This window comes from Tursiops truncatus, chromosome 17 (genome assembly GCF_011762595.2).
Source record: "Tursiops truncatus isolate mTurTru1 chromosome 17, mTurTru1.mat.Y, whole genome shotgun sequence".
Taxonomy (NCBI): Eukaryota; Metazoa; Chordata; class Mammalia; order Artiodactyla; family Delphinidae; genus Tursiops; species Tursiops truncatus.
In genome coordinates, this window is record NC_047050.1 from 17,209,460 (window position 1) to 17,230,790 (window position 21,331).

Genomic DNA, 21,331 nt, shown 5'->3' on the forward strand with positions numbered 1-21,331 from the left:
ACCAAATACATGTTGGTTTTTCTAAAAAGTTCATGAGGAACAAAAAGAGTAAATGCAATGTAAGGAAGTAGAGCCTGCGTTGTTGGTTTTTTTTTTTTAAGATTTAATGAAAAACATGTTAAATTCAATCCCAAGATGATTAATTAGCGTTAGCATATCTCACTTATTAAAAAGAAATAAACATTCCACTCCTTTCTTGAGTTGGCTTCAGTTGAACTCTTTCATAGGGGAGATGGGGGAGGGGTCTTTCTACTCTACTGGTATAAATGCTCCAAGATGTGTTAGTGTCATAAGTCAGGAACTCAACTCAATACTAGGAGATATTATTTTCTGTGCAAGTATTTACTATCTTGCTCTAAATTTTAAGTAATTAAACCATGCTGTATCAACTAAGTTTAAAAACAATTATTATTCTACTGATTTTATGTATATGGGCTTTAAATCCTAGTAGGTTAGAATTCTAGTTCTCCTATTTTTAGCTGGAGACCAAGTATAAAACAATCCTCGATCTACTTATTTTATAAAATAGGAATAATATCACCTACCTACTTTTTAGGGTTTTCATAAGGTTTACAAAAGTATTAAATGTTTAGAGTACATGTAGGAGCTCAATAAATGAAATCCATCTGATAATCAAAGGTGTTTAGAAGTGCCTATCCACAAAATATTCTCTGACATAAATTGTACCGTGTTCTTAGAATGTATATATATGCATAACTAAATCACTTTGCTGTACAGTAGAAATTAACACAACACTGTAAATCAACTATACTTTAATAAAATAAATTTTTTTTAAAGTTTATCAAATTTTTGTTTGAGAAAACCTTTTCTCCCGCTTCTCATTTCTTAAATCATTGGCCACACTTGGAGGAGGTGGTCAGAACATAGAAAAGGTACAGGTAATATCTAAGTCATTCTCAATCAAAATTCAGATGTAGGCAAAAACACACCCACTTAAGTTTACTTGGTTATTTCCCTAGAAACCAGTGCATCATGTAATGCATATAAACACACATTAATAGTGTATTTTATACATTAATATAGAGCATGCAAGGACATAGAATATGTTCATCCTCCTACATCTGTGACAGTTTATTTTTCTTCTTCTCCTTCCTCTTCTTCTTCTCTTCCTTCTTCTTCTTCTTCATTTGTCTTCTACCTACTTCCTCTCATCCCTTATAAATTTGGGTTCTTTTCTCTCTCTCCTCTTTTATTGGGGAAAACACAGGCTTGGCTATGCAAATGTTTCTCAAAGTTTTAACTCCAGTCAGTATCTTTTTCTGGAACTACACATCTGCTTTCAACTACCTGCTTGGCATCTCTCTGTGGACGTCCTGATGGCACATTAAACTGAATATACCCAAAGTTGCACTCATCCTCATTTTCCCCCAAACTAGCATCTCCTGAGAATCTTATGTCTAAGACCAGAAATAAGCTGGTTTTGATCCTTCCTCTCCTGATAGCCTATATCAAAGGATCTTAAGTCCTTTGCCTTGATGTCCTGATTATCTTAATCTGTCCTTCCCATTCCTATTTCTACCTTTCTACTGAGAGATTCCTACCTCAATTTTTATAAAAACCTCCTGGCTGGTTTCCCTATCTCCAGTCTCCTCCCACTACAATCTAGCCTACAAATGAAACCTGGATGAATCTTCCTAAATCAGAAAAGCAATAATTTACTTTCACTGTCAAAATCTTCCATTGTGAAACAGAGGAAATATAGACTCATGCTTGGCATCTGAAGGTTCTCTACCAGATGTGATCAAGTTATGAGCCCTATCGCCCTCTAGTCCTTTGATCCCGAGGATGCATAAATAAATGACCCCACAGGGACTTCCCTGGTGGCACAGTGGTTAAGAATCTGCCTGTCAATGCAGGGGACACGGGTCCAAGCCCTGGTCCGGGAAGATTTCACATGCCGCGGAGCAACTAAGCCCATGTGCCACAACTACTGAGCCCATGTGCCGCAACTACTGAAGCCCGCGCGCCTAAAGCCCACGCTCTGCAACAAGAGAAGCCACCACAATGAAAAGCCCGTGCATTGCAACGAAGAGTAGGCCCCGCTTGCTGCAACTAGAGAAAGCCCACGTGCAGTGAAGACCCAGCACAGCCCCAAATAAATAAATAAATAAACAAACAAATTTAAATAAATAGCCCCACAAAGCCAGATCTGGCTTGCCCATGTAATTTTCTTCGGCTTGCACAATGGCTTTATAAATTTTTAATTATAAGTTGCTTATTTTGAATTAGTTGCTAATATTTACACATTGGAAGATTTCACAAAAATCCAGATTCTGGCTTCTCATGAAAGGTTAGAATATCTGGCAACTTTGGGTCCACATTCCCACACGACAAGAGGGCTGAAACTAGGCAGTGAGTGCCTGTTTATGAATGGAGAAACATGACCCAGGTCACCACAGCCTTCATCTGATTGGTATCATTCAATGTGCTACTGACTTGGTGTCTGTAGGCACGTGAATTGATGAAGTTTGCCCTATACCACCTAGAGCTCCAGCCAAGTATATCGTTCCCAAATGCATAGTATGTCCTTGCTATGTTATTCCATCTTTCTAGAAATGCCTTCTCCCTCCATCTTTCATGTCTTTAAGGCCCATTTCTAACACTGCATCCTCCATGAAGCTTTCTCTACCTCCCTGTTGGACATCACTGCCTCATTTTCGTTCCTCTGTTAACACTGTGTTGTTCTCTTATGGCCCATTTCTCATTCTCTGCTGGATCGGCCATTGGTATCCTTGATTTCTCCCTGTTTTTCAGGGACTTGCATTGACAAACACCTCAGGCTTTCTTGAGGAGGGGTTTTTCCTCTTGACCTAGACCTTCTTCCTCCTCCCCTAGAGACTGAGCGAGCCCCTCTTCCCACCCACTTTCCCCTCAGGGATCCGCCTGTCTACGCAGCAGAGATGCCTTGTTCTGCTTGGTAGCAAAGGCCCAATTCAGCAGGTGAGCCTGAGGTGAGCCATACCTGAGTGTGTACATTTGCCCAATTCTGAAGTTCAGTGTTAGGAAACCCACTGTTGCCACACATCTAAACCAGGATTTCCCTTCCAGGTTTTATCAGCAAACAAAACTAATATTTTCATTTTCATCTGCTTGAATACTTATCTCACAACTGCTTTCAAGCTCGAGCAGGGAAAAGAAGGGGTTCTCATGGGGAGCCTCTAACCCTAACAGTGAGAACTCATTCTTGAATCTTCTGCAGCTCCTAGCAAACATCATTGTGCAGATACTCAAAAAACATTTATCAAACTGAATCAAAAGATATAACCAATGTGCATAAAATTCATAGAATATAATTCTTCTTAGGCTTATGTCCCCATATATAAACTGTATAACTAATAACTTAAACGTCTGTAAGATTAACAAAATACAACATATGCCGTATATAACAGAAAATATTTGTTTCCTATTTACATTTCCATTGTATGTAAATCACCGCACATCATAGCATATATCGAAAAAAGGAAAAAGACAAACCTTAGAAGTCAGTGAAGAAAGCATCCCACGAAAGGATAATCAGCAGTCTCAAGGCTCTTGTTTCTTGCTCTTTTTAAATTTTCTGGTTGTTTCTTGACGAATGGTATCATACTCCAAAATGGCCATTTTAGAAAGTCTCTGTAAGTACTGAGATGGTGCTCCAGTGAGAGGATCGCTGAAGCCAGAACCTGTAAAGAAAAAACCCCAAAACTGTTATTACAATTAAATTAAGCACACATGAATGATATTCTCTAAAAGAGTATACACCAAATATCTGTTCCTCAAATCACCATTAAACACCACTAGCTCGGGCGGGAGGGAGGGAGACGCAAGAGGGAAGAGATATGGGAACATATGTATATGTATAACTGATTCACTTTGTTATAAAGCAGAAACTAACACACCATTGCAAAGCAATCATACCCCAATAAAGATGTTAAAAAAAAAATTAAGCACAGCCAAACAAAAAAACAAAAAACAAAAAAACACCACTAGCTCTTCATATAACACATTCTTTGAAGTAGAAATGAAAGCTACTTAACTTTCTAAAGTGACTGGGATGGCAAGTCATCTCAAAAAATATTTAACTAAAAAATGCTTAATGTTTATATTTAATGATATAAAACTGAGTCTGTCGTATGCTTCTTAAAACATGGGATGGCTGTGGAATTTATTCCAAAACAAAAGGCATGATCTCCATAAATAACTCATTTCATACCTTACATGCTTATCAAGTTACTGTCTCCAAACAAAACGATTTCTCATAAACGTTGAGGTGAAAGAGTAAAATTATAAAGTAAAATAAGTCACTCACTAACTGAAACAGCATTAACCAAGCTTCTATTTTGAAGGATAGTAATAACAATAATAACAGATAACAATTATTGAATGATCTCTCTATTTCAAGTATTTTTCATCTATATCATCCACACAACAATACTATGAAGTAGGTAACTAGTACTATCTTGGATTACAGATTTAAAAAAGAGTCTAGACATTGTTAGAGGCAGGATTTAAACCCAGATGCATCAATTCGGAGTTCCCATGTAATCACAAATATTGCCCTAAATATGTAATATGTATAAATACTTTTATTTAGAAGCATACAAGGCTTTGAAAATAATACACTGATCCATATTGCTTTAAAATACTACTGTTTAACTTCAGCTTCACGTGCCAAAAATAAAAATTGACCTCAATTCTCCAATGTGGTTGGTATTTTTGTTTGTTTTGTTTTATTTGGGTGTGTAATGAGAGTGGGAATTTCAGACAGAGAGTAGAAGGGAAGAATCGATCAGGATTCCAGTTCTTAGCAGTAAGATGGACTTGACACTTAGACTCTCTGGCTACAAAATAACTAGATTCTAAGCATTAAGCAAACCTCAAAAAACTTTAAAGAATTGGTATCATACAGACCAATACAATTAAGTTGGAAGTTGTTAATAATAAGTCTTAAAATTCTCAAATATTTAGAAATGTATACACACATTCTAAATTATTCATCCATCAAAAAAAGAAATTGTAATAAACGTTAAAAATACTTGTAACTAAATGATAAAGAAAATATTACAAAACTTGTGTGATGCAACAAAAGTTGAACATAGAGGGGTTTATACCCTAAAATTCCTGTGTTAGAAAAGAAGACTGAAAATTAGTAAGCTAGATATAAGATATATGTTAGGAAAAGAATAACCCAAAGAACATGGAAGACAATACAGGAAAGAGGAGAAATCAATGAAGTAGAAAACAAACTTACAAGTAGAAAGATTTTTAAAAAGACAAGAGTTCTTCACTGAAAAGACTAATAATAAAGGAAAACTTCCAGGTAGATTAATTTAAAAAAAGACAGAAGGCCCAAATAAATAATATGAGGAGAAGTATAGGTAGAGCAAAGACTAAACTTTATGCCAATAAATTTGAAAACTTAGACAAAATGCAAAACATTCTAGAAGATATAACTTACCCAAATTGATGGAAGGAGAATTAGAATGCCTTAAGAGTCCTAAAATTAAAATAACTGAATTAATATTAAAAGATTCCTCCAAAGAAAACAAGTGATCCAAATGATTTTACAAATGAACTCTAATCAGACTTTCAAGGGAGAGATCATTCCAATTTTAGGTCATATCCTTCAGAGAATAGAAAAAGCAGAATACGCCCCAGTTCATTCCATGAGGCCATTACAGTCTTGACACTGAATCCAGACAAGGAGAGGACAGAAAGGAAAATTAGTGGTAAGCTCACTCATCAACATAGGTTTTAAAACCCAATAAAATATTAGCATATTAAATATGGCAGTACACAAAAAAAGATAATACATCATGCCTTCAATGGGGGTATCCAAGGAATGTAAGAGTGGCTTAACATTACAAAATCTACAAATGTTATTGTCCACATTAGAAAATTAAACAGGGGACTTTCCTGGTGGTCCAGTGGCTAAGACTCCACGCTCCCAATGCAGGGGGACTGGATTCGATCCCTGGTCAGGGAACTAGAGCCCACATGCTGCAGCTGAGAGTTCGCATGCCACAACTAAAAAGATCCCGCATGCTGCAACTAAGATCCTGCACAGCCAAATAAATATTTTTAAAAATATGAGAAATTTATTTTAAAAAATTAAACAGAAAATCACATTCAGAAAAATGTTTGATAAAATTAAACTTTCATTTATATTTAAAAAAACAAAACGAAACAAACAAAAAACAAAACTCTCAGCAAATTAAAGTTAAAGGGAACTTCTTTACCTTGATAAAGGATATCTACCCAAAACATACATCAAACATCATTCTTTATGAGAAGACATTAAAAGCATTTCCTTTAAAATCAGAAACAAGTCAAAGATGCCGACTTTTCATTTCTCTTCACTATTGTATTGGTGGTTCTAGCCAGCTTAGAAAACTCAGAAAAATAAAGGCATAGGATTTGGAAAGAAAGAATAACACTGACATTATTCACATATGATTATGATAATCTATGTAGAGAACTCAAAAATTTATATATATCATATATAATATGTATGTATACACAGTATAAAATGTATAATATATATCAAGAAATAATAAGGGACTTTAGCAATGTGGATCAAATTGCAAAAATTAACTATATTTCCAAATATCTGTAATAGAATGTTAGAAATTTTAATTATAAAAGAATTATGGGGCTTCCCTGGTGGCGCAGTGGTTGAGAGTCCGCCTGCCGATGCAGGGGACACGGGTTCGTGCCTCGGTCCGGGAGGATCCCACATGCCGCGGAGCGGCTGGGCCCGTGAGCCATGGCCGCTGAGCCTGCGTGTCCGGAGCCTGTGCTCCGCAACGGGAGAGGCCACAACAGTGAGAGGCCCGCGTACCGCAAAAAAAAAAAAAGAATTATGGCAGAGTACTAATGATCTTTTCAAAACTTTTTACTCCTTCCAAAACAGGATTTTACTGAGCGCAAGGTCATCCAGGTAGAGATTACATTTCTCAGCTTGCTTCAGAGCTAAGTAGAGCTTTGTTAATAAGTATGAACCAATAAGATATGAGCAAATGTGCAACTTTCTGGTCATCTTTAAATTATAATCCTCTTACCCTAGATTTCTGGGCTTTTTTGTTTTTGTTGGGATGTTTTTGATAACTGCTTCAATCTCCTCATTAGTTATAGGTCTGTTCAGTTTTTTATTTGTTCATGATTTAATCTTGGTAGGTTGTATATTTCTATACATTTATCCATTTTTTTCTAGGTTACCCAATTTGTTGACATATAATTGTTCACAGTAGCCTCTTATAATCCTTTTTATTTCTGTGATCAGTTATAATGTCTCTTCTTTCATTCTCAATTTTAGCTATTGGAGTCTTCTCTGCTTTTTTTCTTAGTCTAACCAAGGATTTGTCAACTTTGCTGATCTTTTCTAAAAACTAAATCCTCATTCTGTTGATTTGTTTTCTGTTCTCTATTTCATTTATCTCTTCTCTAATCTTATTATTTCCTTCCTTCTTGTAAGTTTGGGCTTAGTTTATTCTTCTTTTTCTAGTTTCTTGAGGTATAAGTTTATGTTGTTCATTCAAAATCTTTTTCCTTTTTTAAATGTGTTTACCATAAATTTCCCTCTTAGCACTGCTTTGGCTGCAATCTATAGGTAGGTTATATTTCTGTTTTCATTTGTCCCCAGATATTTTCTAAATTCCCTTGTGATTTCTTCTTTGACCCATTAATTGTTTAAGAGTATACTGTTTACTGTAGGAGTTTAAAAAAAGATAATCTGTATCAAATTAGGAAAGTTCCCTTCTCATAGTTTGCTAAAAATATTTTTAATCATGAATATAGAATTTCATTAAAATATCTTTTGCAATTATTAAAGTGAACATATGAGATTTCTCCTTTATTCTATTAATAAGATGAATGACACCGATTGCTTTTCTAACGTTAAATCAATCTCGCATGCCTTAGGTAAATCTGATATGATTGTGTTGCATTATCCTTCTTATGTATCGCTGAATTTGAATTGGTAGTGTCTTGTTTAGAATTTTTACTTCTATTTTATAGGAAAAATTGGTCCATAATTTTACTTTCTTATAATGTCAAAGCTAGGTTTTAGAATCAAGGTTAGAGACCTCATAAACTGGGTCTTTAAGTGTTCCCTCTTCTCCTATTTTCTGGAATAATTTACGTAACATAGTTTGTTTGTTTTTTAAATGTTGGAAGAATTCACCAGTGTCAATTCTGTGTCAATTCTAAGTTGTGTTTTCTCTTTTCTTATATAATATTGGTAATTTCTCTCTCTCTCTGTCTCTTTCTCTCTGTCTCTCTCTCATCAGACTTGCTGCACATTTATCAATTTTATTCACATTTTCAAAAAACTAACTTTTGGCTCTGTTGATTTTCTCTACTGAATATTTGTTTTCTACTTCATTGATTTCTGCTCTTTATTATTTCTTCCTTTTATTTTCTACATTTTAATTTGCATTTCCCTGATGACAAGTGATGTTATGCATCTTTTCCTGTATCTACTACCATTTGTATGTCTTCTTTGGAAAAATGTCTACTTAGGTCCTTTGCCCACTTTTAAATTGGGTTATTTGGTTTTTTGCTATTGAGTTGTAGGAGTTCCTTATATATTTTGGATATTAACCCCTTATAAAATATATGGTTTGCAAATATTTTCTCCCATTCCATATGCTGCCTTTTCATTTTGTTAATTGTTTCCTTTTGCTGTGCAAAAGCCTGTAGGTTTGATATATCCTACTTGTTTATTTTGCTTTTGTTGCCTATGCCCTATCATCTGTTAAATCTAATCTATTATTGTATTTTTCAGCTCAATAATTTCTATTTATTTTTTATAGATTCTAATTCTCTGATATAATTTTTCATCAATTTCTCTATTATCTTGAATATATTAAATATAGTTTTTTAAATCCCTGTCAAATAATGCCTATTTGGATCTTTTGTAGGTCTGCTGATATTGTCTGTTTCTTCTCTTGGTTTTTGTCATTCTTTTATGCCTGATAAGTTGTCCTTTTTAAAATTTATTTATTTATTTACTTATTTACGGCTGCATTGGGTCTTCATTGCTGCATGTGGGCTTTCTCTAGTTGTGGCGAGTGGTGGCTGCTCTTCATTGCGGTGTGTAGCCTTCTCATTTCAGTGGCTTCTCTTGTTGTGGAGCACAGGCTCTAGGTGCACAGGCTTCAGTAATTGTGGCATGCAGGCTCAATATTTGTGGTACACGGGCTTAGTGGCTTTGCGGCATGTGGGATCTTCCCAGACCAGGGCTCGAACCCGTGTCTCCCGCATTGGCAGATGGATTCTTAACCACTGCGCCACCAGGGAAGTCCAAGGTATATTTCTTTTAATGTCTGGTAAGTTTTGATTGAATGCTTGAGACTGTGTGCACAAACCTGTAAGGCTCTGGTTTATCTCATAGTTTTCCAAAGAAAATTTAATTTTCTTCTGGTAGGTATATCACTTTAATCCAGTCAAAACTGGGTTTTAACACAATAAATAGAAAGTGTAAAAGGATGAGCTAAAGATGAAATAAATAGCATGCCAAATGTCAAAAAAAATGGGGTTTTAGGCTTTTTTAAAAGCTAGTCTAGGGCTTCCCTGGTGGCGCAGTGGTTGAGAGTCCGCCTGCCGATGCGGGGGATGCGGGTTCGTGCCCCGGTCCGGGAAGATCCCACATGCCGCGGAGCTGCTGGGCCCGTGAGCCATGGCCGCTGAGCCTGCGCGTCCGGAGCCTGTGCTCTGCAGTGGGAGAGGTCACAACAGTGAGAGGCCCGCGTACCACAAAAAAAAAAAAAAAAGCTAGTCTATTGTATGCCGTTATTACAGTGTGTAGCTCTTCAACAGTTTCAACTGAAAGCTTGTCTTTGCCAAGGGCTTTCCATCTTGGCAAGCCTTAAACTCCCTTCAACTCCCAGCTCTGTCTCCCTGGCAAATGCTAAGTTACTGAAATCTCTGCTGAGTCCTTTAGCCTCCAAGAAGCTATTTTCTGCTTCATGTCCTAAAATATTACCCAGCATACATGTCACTTAGAAACAGGCAAACACCTGTTGGGGAATTTGCTCACAGATATTTGGGCTCAGTTCTCTGCAGTTATTCCTTCAGAATCTCAGCCTTTTGAGTTGGAAATGATTGCTCTTGACAACTTAAAACATTGTTTTTTAAATACTTTTATTATTTTATATTTTTTTAAAAAATGTTTTACTGTATATTAATATATGTAATATATTACTCTTATACTTATTTTATATATCATAAAATATATTTAAATTATTATTTTTATTTATTTATTTATTTATTTTTTGCAGTACGCAGGTCTCTCACTGTTGTGGCCTCTCCCGCTGCGGAGCACAGGCTCCGGACGCACAGGCTCAGCGGCCATGGCTCACGGGCCCAGCCGCTCTGCGGCATGTGGGATCCTCCCGGACCGGGGCACGAACCCACGTCCCCTGCATCGGCAGGTGGACTCTCAACCACTGCACCACCAGGGAAGCCCTATATTATTTTTTATGATTAGCTCTTATGCGAATTCTTGGTAGTAAAGTTGGTCTGATATAAGTTATTCCATCATAATCAGAGATGGAAGTTCCCTGGGCCATTTTTTTGAAAGGTGTGACCACATGATCCTTTCAAAATTTAAATCAGATCACATTAAAATCATTCTTCTGTTAAAATCATGTAATGGCTCCTCATTTCAATCAAAGTTAAATATAAAGTCCCTTTCAGGGCCCCACAAGGTCAGATACTCCATTACCTCTCTTACCTCATCTTCCACCCTCTGAGATTAGCCATACTTGACTCCTGATGTTTTTTTCCAACAGGTCAGGTACCATCCCACCTTGGGACCTTTGTTGGCTCCAAGAGAATAACATTTTCCCAGAGTTTAACTCCCTCACCTCTTTCAAATCTTTGCCCAAATATTACTGCCAACCACCCTATTTAAAATTGTAAATCATCCTTCTCTCCCCAGATCTCCTGATCTACCTTACCCTGTTCTATTTTTTGTTGTTGTTTCTACTGCACTTCCACCTTTTAAAATACTATGTATTGGGCCTTCCCTGGTGGCACAGTGTTTAAGGATCCGCCTGCCAATGCAGGGGACATGGGTTCAGTCCCTGGTCCGGGAAGATCCCACATGCCGTGGAGCAACTAAGCCCATGTGCCACAATTACTGAGCCTGCGCTCTAGAGCCCGCGAGCCACAACTACTGAGCCTGCATTCTGCAACTACTGAAGCCCATGCACCTAGAGCCCGTTCTCTGCAACAAGAGAAGCCACTGCAATGAGAAGCCCGTGCACTACAACGAAGAGTAGCCCCGCACTCATCGCAAGTGGAGAAAGCCTGCGCACAGCAACGAAGACCCAACACAACCAGAAATAATAAAAATAAAATAAAATAAAAATTTTAAAAGTAAGTTAAAAAAATAGTATGTATTTTAATATACTGTGTGATGGATTTGTTTATTATATTTAATGTTTGTTGGCTGTATTCTTTCACTAGAATGTAAGCTCCACAAGGGCAGGGATCTTTGTTTTGTTGAGAGACGTACTCTAGGCCTAAGAACTAGAACAATGAATGGCACAGAGTAGATGCTAAATTCATGTTTGGTGAATGAATGAATGAATGAATGAACTGCCTTCTTATATGACTCTGAAGGAAAAGCAACAAGTATTGATATTTACTGAAGACTCCATATGTTGTAGGATTGGTACAGGCACTACAGAGATACAAAGGTGAATAAGACATAGTACCCAGCCCAGAAGAACCATAAACTTGGCCTACTGGAAAATAGGCAGGCAAATATTCATTTGGGCCAAGATGCAAAACAAATGTCTTTTTTTCTAATTAACATTTATATTTTTATTTCATGTTACCTGTTGATTACAGAAGTTGTTTATAGCTGATGGAAATTCAGATAAAGGAAATATCCAAGAAGTTTATGAACTTCCACAGGCTAAACTTACAAAGCTGCTAACAAATCAATCTGACTGCCACTGACAATCTCAATAGAAGTCTTACTTAGTAATTTTCATTTTTGTTGTTTGTTTGGAGGTGCTCTATTAACTCCATTACTCCATAAGTGCAAAATCATGGAAGTGATGAATGCACTATAAGAAGACAACTATGATTATGACAAAAATTAAAAATAAGTAAGGTTTAAAACATGTTATGCTGGTAAGGAAATAACTGTTGTGCACAGGTAAAGGATGAAACACTTGATAGTCTGAAGGACAAGTAACAGATAACATATAATGTTAAAGATGTAATGCTTAAAACAGTGTTTCTCAGTTGAGGGTGATTTTGCCACCCCAAAGACATTGGGCAACATCTGGAGACATTTTTGGTTACCACACCTTGGGAGGTGCTAGTGGCATCTAGTGAGTAAAGGTCATGGATGCTGTTAAACATCCTACAATGCACAGGACAGACCCCCACAGCAGAATTATCCAGTCCAAAATGTTAATACTGTCACTGTTGAAAAATCCTATTTAGATAATAATCAACAGAAGGCAAGAAAATATAATGACAAAATGAAAAATGTTTGACTGTACAGCTCAAGAATCTTCACCACTGACTTTGGGTAAAATCACTTCAGGAAATGGCTAAGAATTTATTGGAGAACACAAATGCTAGACATAGGCACTGTGTCATATGCCATAAATGGTTCCTTTAGTAGGTTGCCCCATGAATCTGTAACACGCGAAGCAAGGAATGAGGCAGTAAGTGTAGATACCAGAGCTGCCAGGAAATTCTCCAAAATCTTGTAGGCATCATTAAAAGTGTAACTAACTGACTCAACAGTGTCTGTTTTTGAAAAACAAAATTCTGATTAAATGTATCAGAAAGGTGGAAGTGAGACTGTCTGGTTTTAAAGCTTCAAAGGACAAACTCATACTCCAAATAGGTGGAAATGCTCCTTGGTGCTGTAAAGTCTCTTAGTCACCATGGAGTAGTTTTATGGAACCCAAACTGTTGGCATATAGATAGGTTTTTGTAGTTGGATGTTATAGGTACACAGGTTCATGAAAAAATTAATTAGAAGATAAGGCTAGAAAGGAAAGTTAGGGGAAGACGGTAAAGAGTTCAAGGCCAAGCTAAGGAGTTCATACTTTAGTCTGTAGGTAACAAGTTGTTTTGTTTTTGTTTTTGTTTTTGGCGGTATGCAGGCCTCTCACTGTTGTGGCCTCTCCCGTCGCGGAGCACAGGCTCCAGACGCACAGGCTCAGCGGCCATGGCTCACGGGCCCAGCCGCTCTGTGGCATGTGGGATCTTCCCGGACCGGGGCACGAAGCCGTATCCCCTGCATCGGCAGGCGGACCCTCAACCACTGCGCCACCAGGGAAGCCCAACAAGTTGTTTTTGAAGAAGGGAGTGATGTGATTAGAGGCCAAGTTTTAGGCTTTTGTTGTAGTGTTAAAGGACTTCCCAGGTCAGAAACTCTTAAAGCAAGACCATTTTGCAGGTTATGCAACGGTCCACATGAGAGATGATGAGGGCCTATCCCAGGGTCCTGAGAGGTATGCCTGTTAGCATAACTGATGCCATCTTGGGTCCACACAGTTTCTCCTGTCCTCCCACTGACCTTACCCGGGACTGTCCTGTGCAGTCAATCACTTCTCTGTAGTTAAGGGCTTTGTAGTTAATAGATATTGCTTAATAATCATTAGGACCAGGTGACCTCTATGCCCTGTTAGCCTCCAAACAATGATGAAGACCTCCCTGACATATTCCTGGCGTCCATGAGAATAGTTACCCATTCATAAATCTTGACTTAGGAATACACTTCCTGTTTTCAAGCACACACTCGCCATGCCCTAGGTTAACTATAGAGTTGTCTCAATGGCCCCTCGGCAGTGTGGAGTGTGACTACACATGTTTCCAGATGGCTGTCCGCTCAATCCCATCCTGTGAGTAAGTTACCATATAATAAGCTGATCCATTGATTCTGTGGAGCTGCCCGCCTCGGCTTTTGGTCTCCAGATGCCTTCTCAGTTCGGTAGGCACTTTTTGTTCCCTCCATCCTCCAACATGAGATAATAATGGGATGTATATATTGAACACAACATCCACTAAGTTTATAAACAAAGCTTAAAAGAAACATGAACAAAACAAAGACAATTAAGTCAATGGAAAGAAAGGAAGTTTAAAAAAGATAAGTATGGAATAGTTAATAAGACATGTGGTAGGAGAAAAAGATGACCCAGCCTACCTTTTGATTTCTCCTGAAGTAGTGCCACAGTACATGTTGGCTTAGTTTTCTTTAACCTAAAATTATATATTATCATAAATTCACTCTTACATAAATCCAGGGTACATTAATTTTTTTAAATACAGTAAGAGATAAGAAGCTTGCTTTCAGTGAAATTCACTTGTTGAAGGACATCATATGAAAATTAAATAAACGTTAAAGAAAGGAAACTCCTTCTATCAAGGAAACTCCTTCTATCACAAATAATCCAATCAGAAGCAGATATGAACCAACTCAGTATCTCGATTTTTGTTAATAAATTTTACCAGTGGATGAGTGTTAGGTCTGACTTTTCCCACCTTTATCTTATGACTAATCATGATTCAGGAAATGCTAGAGGAAGGGACTCAAGATTAGAGGAACAGGGTATCTAGATATGCCAGATACCAATTATCAGTTATTTGTGCTCTTTTTACCTATTAATTACCACAATCTGAGTTTTGTCATAATTAACTTTTGTTCCTATTGGAATAGATATAGATAATGAGTAGGTTATTAGAGGAAATATGTCACGATTGAATCTGCTGTGGGCGAGATAACCCATAAGAATTCCAAATTTCTTGTAACTTCATTAAACTTTAGAAGTCAGCTATAACTTTTTTTTTTGTTCTCTATTCAATCAAAACATATATTAGTTCTCAATCCATGTGATACAGTTTAATGAAGTCAGCTTACACGGCTGCTTGGAGGTATCCTAGCAACTTATTACCATGGCAACATCACACTTCCCAGTTGTCAAATATGGGTACAGTCAAGATGAGCCGACCTAGTATTCACACTGAGGTTTGGAACTCAAGACCAGCCTTAATGATTGTTATGTGATAAGGTTTTAGTGGTCCCTACGGACACTCCTCAGATTCTTTTCCACCTACTGACTGATAACTGAAATTCTATGATTCATCTCCTTAACCCTTAGTGAAGGGCTTTATGTCCTTCAAAAAACATAGAACATCCATTTTTTAAAAACAGTGTCCAATATCAGAACAAATATCTTTGTGTATTGGCTGCATGGAACTTTTAAAGATAACACTGGTGAGTTGAGAGGTCATATTGCTTCAGTTTCATAATATTAATTTAAGGGAATTAAACTCACAAATCATCGTTTCAGGTCTGCTAGCCTGCCAGCTAGAGGCAGTTTGTCATACCGCAGGATAGCTGTAATTTTTAAATGCACTTCACCTCGGAGACTATTTTCAGTTATATTACCAAAGTATGCCTTGAGATTCACTGAAAAATTTTATCATTTAAGAAATTTAAGAACACATTAAACTTTTATCAGAGTTTTTAAATCAAATATCCACATATGGAGATTTTTTTTAAAAAAAGGATACAGGGCTATATACAAGACAGACAAAAATTAGTACTTCCCTGCTTTGCCAAGACTGTTCTTTCACAAGGCATTGTTCAATATGCAGAGAATAAAATACTTGTAGGCAACCCGACATGTTCTCAGTAGAATGGCTAAAATAAAGACACAGGGAAAAGAACCAACATTTATGTTCGTCAAGCAGTTCATAAGCAGTGTGACACTCAGCCACCACTCTTCCACTTTGTGTCTGAAGAACACTTGTCATAACACGAATATAATAGAGTCAAATTATTCTTCATTAAATTAAGTAAATTCACACTCAAGTCAACATAAAATATTAAGGGATCATTTCACAAACAGCCAAATTGCAAATGAAAAAAATAATGAACTGAAATCGGATGAAAAAGGAAGCAAATTGAAGACTTAAAATCTAGAGGCCCAATGGGTTAATTGTTGGTGCTTTCTGGGTTTCCAGTTTCTTTAAGATGATCATATGCATTGAAAGACTGGTCTGTACTGAGACAAGTCCATGGCCATAGGCAGCCCTACATACGTTTGCCCAGAGGTCAAGAGTGAGCTGAGTGTCAGGGATACAGGTGTCTCGGTAACAGTGGAAACTCACTGCCCTTAAGTAGGTTTCATATTCATGTTTACAATGGTGTCTCCTCTTTCTACATCCCTGCCATCCCTCCTCTTTAACTGCTACCATCTACTCCACTAGCAACTCACAATCTCTCTTCTACCATCTCTGATTCTGCCTTATTTCACCATAACCTCACTTCAGAAAGAGTAATTTTGCTTTTTATATTTTTATAGCTTGACAATCTGTCCTCGAATGATATTAAAAATGATGGTGGGGGGGCTTCCCTGGTGGCGCAGTGGTTGAGAGTCCGCCTGCCGATGCAGGGGACACGGGTTTGTGCCCTGGTCCGGGAAGATCCCACATGCCGCGGAGCGGCTGGGCCCGTGAGCCATGGCCGCTGGGCCTGCGCGTCCAGAGCCTGTGCTCCGCAACGGGAGAGACCACAACAGTGAGAGGCCCGCGTACCCGAAAAAAAAAAAAAAAAAAAAAAAAATGATGGGAAAAGCTTTATGTATGTTATTGTTCATTATGGTGTTATTTGCAAAATCAAAAAAATGTCAAAGCAACTTGAAAGTCCAACAATAGGGAAATTAAATAAACTATGGCTCTAACAATGAAATTTAATGTGGCCAGTAAAGACTGTTTGAAGATTATGTCATAACATGAAAAAAATGCATACGTGTAATATTAAGTAAAAAAGGGCAGAATAAAAAATTGTAAGTACACTAAAATCACAACTCCAATAAAAATCCAAAATGAAGGAGGGTAAAAGAGAACCTCCAACAATAAAAATGGATATGTTAGGATGGATAAATTATCAAATAATTCTTTTTATTTTTTCCCCAAATTTTCTACAAAGTTCTTATTTTCATAATTTAGATATAAACTATCCACAACTTTTCATTTTCAGTATATTCTAATCCTTTATTTATATTACCAAAATTTGTTTCCAGAGTAATTAACAAGACCAGTAATACTAGTGGATAACTCAAGAAATATATTCTGAAATTCCAATATGTGTGTGCTATGCATAACTAGATGACTTCAAAGCACACTATGGCAGGAGATAATATGAAAATATACATCCTCCCCTAAAGAGAGCTACAACTCAGACTGCTATAAATGCTTCATCCTTTTTTAGGCTGGAAAAATGAATTAGTACTAGGCATTCAATAAATACTTGATGAATAAATAAATAAATCAAAGCAGAAACCAAATAGGATATGAGACTGTCTTACTAACTTACAGGTCCCTTTGGAGAAAGAAGGTTTCTTTTAATGCTATGTCAGGCAACCTGATTTAAAGTAGGAAAGGTGTTTATCATAATGTGTTTAAATGCCAGTATTCAAAGTCAGTGGGACTTTTCTGGTTGACAAACTCATTTCATCTGATAGCAATGCAAGGTCTTCATTAGGCTGACATCTCATTCAGGATCTCCCCTCACACCACTTCAGTCAAACTAGAAATGAAACACAAGGTTCTCTATTCAGGGTACAGAAACCTGTTAATATTGCAAAGAGTTCATTTATTTATATTGCTAAAAATTCCAATATTCTCATGAGCAATCTATGCTAAAGCAATAAAGATTTTTTTAAGTAAGTCCTTAAATTCCTTCTGGCAATGTCACTTGAAAACAGAAAAAAGTACCTACTGGTCAAACTGAATAAAATTGCTAATTGAGATTTTTAAAAATTAAATCCTTTATGCAAAAAATAGTAGGCAAGAAAGAATTAGATTCACTAGCCAGAAAAACCTCTACATTCAGCAGTGTTACTATAAATAAATATTCAACAAAAGAGAATCGAAAAGAGATGACCTACCTGACAGGAGGCATCTCGGTATCAGCATGCAGGAGTCTTTTATGAACCTCTGGTGGAGTGGAACTTACACTTTTTTGGCAATTTTGCAATCCTGGTAAATATGGCATTTTGACACATTCTTTGAATTCTTCTAGACCAAATGCTGTGGTGTATTCTAATTAAAAATAGTATAATAACCATCTGTATTACTTCTTAATTAAATGTATATAATTTTTTTTACTATATACTAAAATGTATAATAAATATACCAAATCAGTCATTAAGAAAATAAAATTAAGCTACTGTAATTGAGCTAGCATCTTTCCCAAGAGAATACCTTTCAATTCCGAGGATAGGGACGGTAAGCAAGAGCTGACTAAGTCGCTAAGAACTATTAGAAAAAGGAAGAAGGGCAGCTTCACAGATCTCCCATAGTCATCACTGTCCTTCATTATTTTATTTAATCAGAATCCCCAGAACATTAGATACATTCATGTTGAAAGACAGATTAAAGGCACTTTCAAGAATCTTGTAATATCTGCTACTTTAAATCCTTTCACCTTCCTGCTTTTGTGTAGAAATCAAGAGGTACAAATACATGATTATCGGAGCTAGCAGTGAGAGAGAAAAGAATTCCATTTCAGGCATTGATTTTAACTTTCACTCTGCAAAATCCCCCATCAAATCTATAAACAGCAACATCTGAAGTATCAGGAGGGCTTCTTCTACTGACCTCAGGTATCAGACGTTGGTATAAGACGTTGTTCAAATTTTTCTTTTTAAAAAAAAAAATTCAAAATGAAGACAGTAAATGGAAAAAGAAGATTAAGAGATTAAAGGTTTGGATGATTTTTAAACATAGAGAATTGTTTTCTAAGCTTTCTCTACTAAGTAAATCTAGCATAGCAATAGAAATAGTATTTAATGGGACTAGAGTAATATTAAATGCTCAAAATGCTATTTTTCAACCTTTGATTATTCCTTTTTGGAAAAAATAGTTTCTCTTGATCAAAATCATGTAGAGTTTCTTTTCAGTAATTAGATTTGGAGGTAGGAGAACAGATAAACTGGTGTATCTTTAATAGGAATCTAGTAAAAACGTCGAAAAAATACAGTAACACACTCAAAACCAGGAGTGATGAAATGGCTGGGGAGTTTGAATTTTGCTGTTTTCAAGAATTCTATCTCCATTAATAAAGCCAAAGGCAAAATTCAGTATAAACAAAAAATACAATTATAATTTGAAATTAAGGGGGAAAGTTATTACACTCATATACAAGTCAAAAGTTCTGAAATTAGTCTTTATTGAGCAACTATAAGATATAAGATAATTTCCACATAGCTCACTCAAAAAATAAAGTTTGGGTTAGAATTATTAATACAAAAAGGTGCTGTTAAAGATTTGAGTTTCTTAAAATATAAATACCAACTTGAGGTATTTTAAAACAAACATGACTTACAAAAAGAAGTATGATCCAACAGAGGTAGCACTACACTGATATCAAGAGTAGTTCTTTAGAATTTGTTTTTTATCATGAGTTATAGAATGACCTTAAGTAAATTATTCCTTATCTGCTTCCATTTTTCTTTTCCATAAGCCTATGGTATTATCCTTCTTACCTAAATGTTACAAAAATTATTTAATGTCTCTTGACTGATTAAAAAAGTACATGTAAATTCAAGGTACTACTTCTATATTTTTGTAAGTAAAATAAGAATAAAATGAAGTCACCTTTCCTCATCTTTTGTGTTTCTAAAACTGCTTTCCTCCAACTTCTCTCAAAAAGAAAACAACTGTCAAGGGAATTTCTGGTGACATTAGAAGGTTCAAATTTGATTTCAGGAGGCAGCATTGGCATTTTTTCTTCTTTTTTCAACAGTGCTGATGAAAGTAAGATGCTGCACCAGATTCAGGACACAAAATACAAAAAAACAAATTGTTTTCCATCATACAAATTAAATACTAACATAGATTTAAATGAAAAGTTTACTTATAACACGTAAATACATATTCTTGGGATTTTAAAGCAAGAGGCCTTTAAGAACATAGCTAAAATAAGTTGTAAGACTTTTTTCTTTTAAATATTTTATATTTTAATGAATTCTTTCAAATTTGAGGTTACAGATATTTGGCAATATAAAAAAATCTAAGGTTCAACAGCAAATTATCATGTACATGACAATGTAATGCTTAGGATTCTCTCAAAACTATTACCAATATGCACCATGACCAAGTGAGATTTATCTCTGGGATGCAAGGATGGTTCAACATACAAAAATTAGTTAATATGATATACCACATTACAGAATGAAAGATTAAAAAATCACATGCTCATCTCAATAGATACAGAAAAAGCTTTTGATAAAATTCAACACACTTTCATACTAAAAACTTTCAACAAACTAGGAACTGAGAGAAATTACCTCAACATAAGAAAGGCTGTATATGAAAAGCCCATAGCTAACGTAATCAAAGGTAAAAATTGAAAGCATTCCTCTAAGATCAGGAGCAAGGCAAGGATGCCCTCTCTCACAACTTCCATTCAACATAGTATTGGCAGTCCTAGCCAGAGCAATTAGAAAGAAAAGGCATCTAGATTGGAAAGAAAAAAGTAAAACTGTCCCTGTTTTCAAATGGCATAATCTTATATATATCAAAAACTCTAGACTCCACAAAAAAATGTTAGAACTAATAAAGGAATTCAGGAAAGCTAAGGGATACAAAATTAAGAAACAAAAGTCACTTGCATTTCTATACACTAACAACAAACTATCTGAAAAGGATATTAGGAAAACAATCCAATTTATAATAGCATCGAAAAGAGTAAACTACTTAGGAATAAGCTTAACTAAGGGAGTAAAAGATTTGTATGCTGAAAAACTATAAAACATTGATAAAAGAAATTAAAGAAGACGCATACAAATGGAAAGACATCCCATGCTCATGGATTGGAAAACTTAATATTGTCAAAATATCCACATTACCCAAAATGATCTACAGATTGAAATGCAATCCTTATCAAAATGCCAATGTAAAAGAATTTAAAATTTTACTAAAAACAATTTAAAAATTCATATGGAATATAAATCAATGAATTTAGAACACTCCATCACACCATACACAAAAATAAACTCAAAATGGCTTAAAGACTTAAATATAAGACATGACACCATAAAACTCCTAGAAGAGAACATTGGCAAAACATTCTCTGACATAAATTGTAGGAGTATTTTCTTAGATCAGTCTCCCAAGGCAATAGAAATAAAAGCAAAAGTAAACAAATGGGACCTAATCAAACTTATAAACTTTTGCACAGCAAGGGAAACCATAAACAAAACAAAAAGACAACCTACAGATTGGGAGAAAATATTTGCAAATGATGCAACCGACAAGGCTTAATTTCCAAAATACACAAACA

General features: G+C 36.0%; 1 protein-coding gene across 6 annotated transcripts in view; it reads right to left on the reverse strand.

Annotated features, from left to right (window-relative positions):
- Window positions 1-19,807, reverse strand: part of C17H8orf89 (chromosome 17 C8orf89 homolog) — a 56,239-nt gene extending 36,432 nt beyond the window's left edge. For 3 of the 6 annotated variants that reach the window (XM_033842960.2, XM_073794515.1, XM_073794517.1), the window contains exons 1-4: window positions 14,183-15,522; window positions 13,894-14,060; window positions 5,459-5,497; window positions 3,496-3,683 (exon numbers count right to left, since the gene is read on the reverse strand). In XM_033842960.2, coding sequence (XP_033698851.2) covers window positions 3,544-3,683; window positions 5,459-5,497; window positions 13,894-14,060; window positions 14,183-14,217 — 381 coding nt within the window. In that variant the 5' untranslated portion in view covers window positions 14,218-15,522 and the 3' untranslated portion in view covers window positions 3,496-3,543. Of the gene's footprint in view, window positions 1-3,495; window positions 3,684-5,458; window positions 5,498-13,893; window positions 14,061-14,182; window positions 15,683-17,359; window positions 17,573-17,933; window positions 18,088-19,644 lie in introns of those variants that run through there. The other 3 variants (XM_073794519.1, XM_073794518.1, XM_033842961.2) reach the window with 3 other exon arrangements.
- Window positions 19,808-21,331: the final 1,524 nt, after the last annotated feature.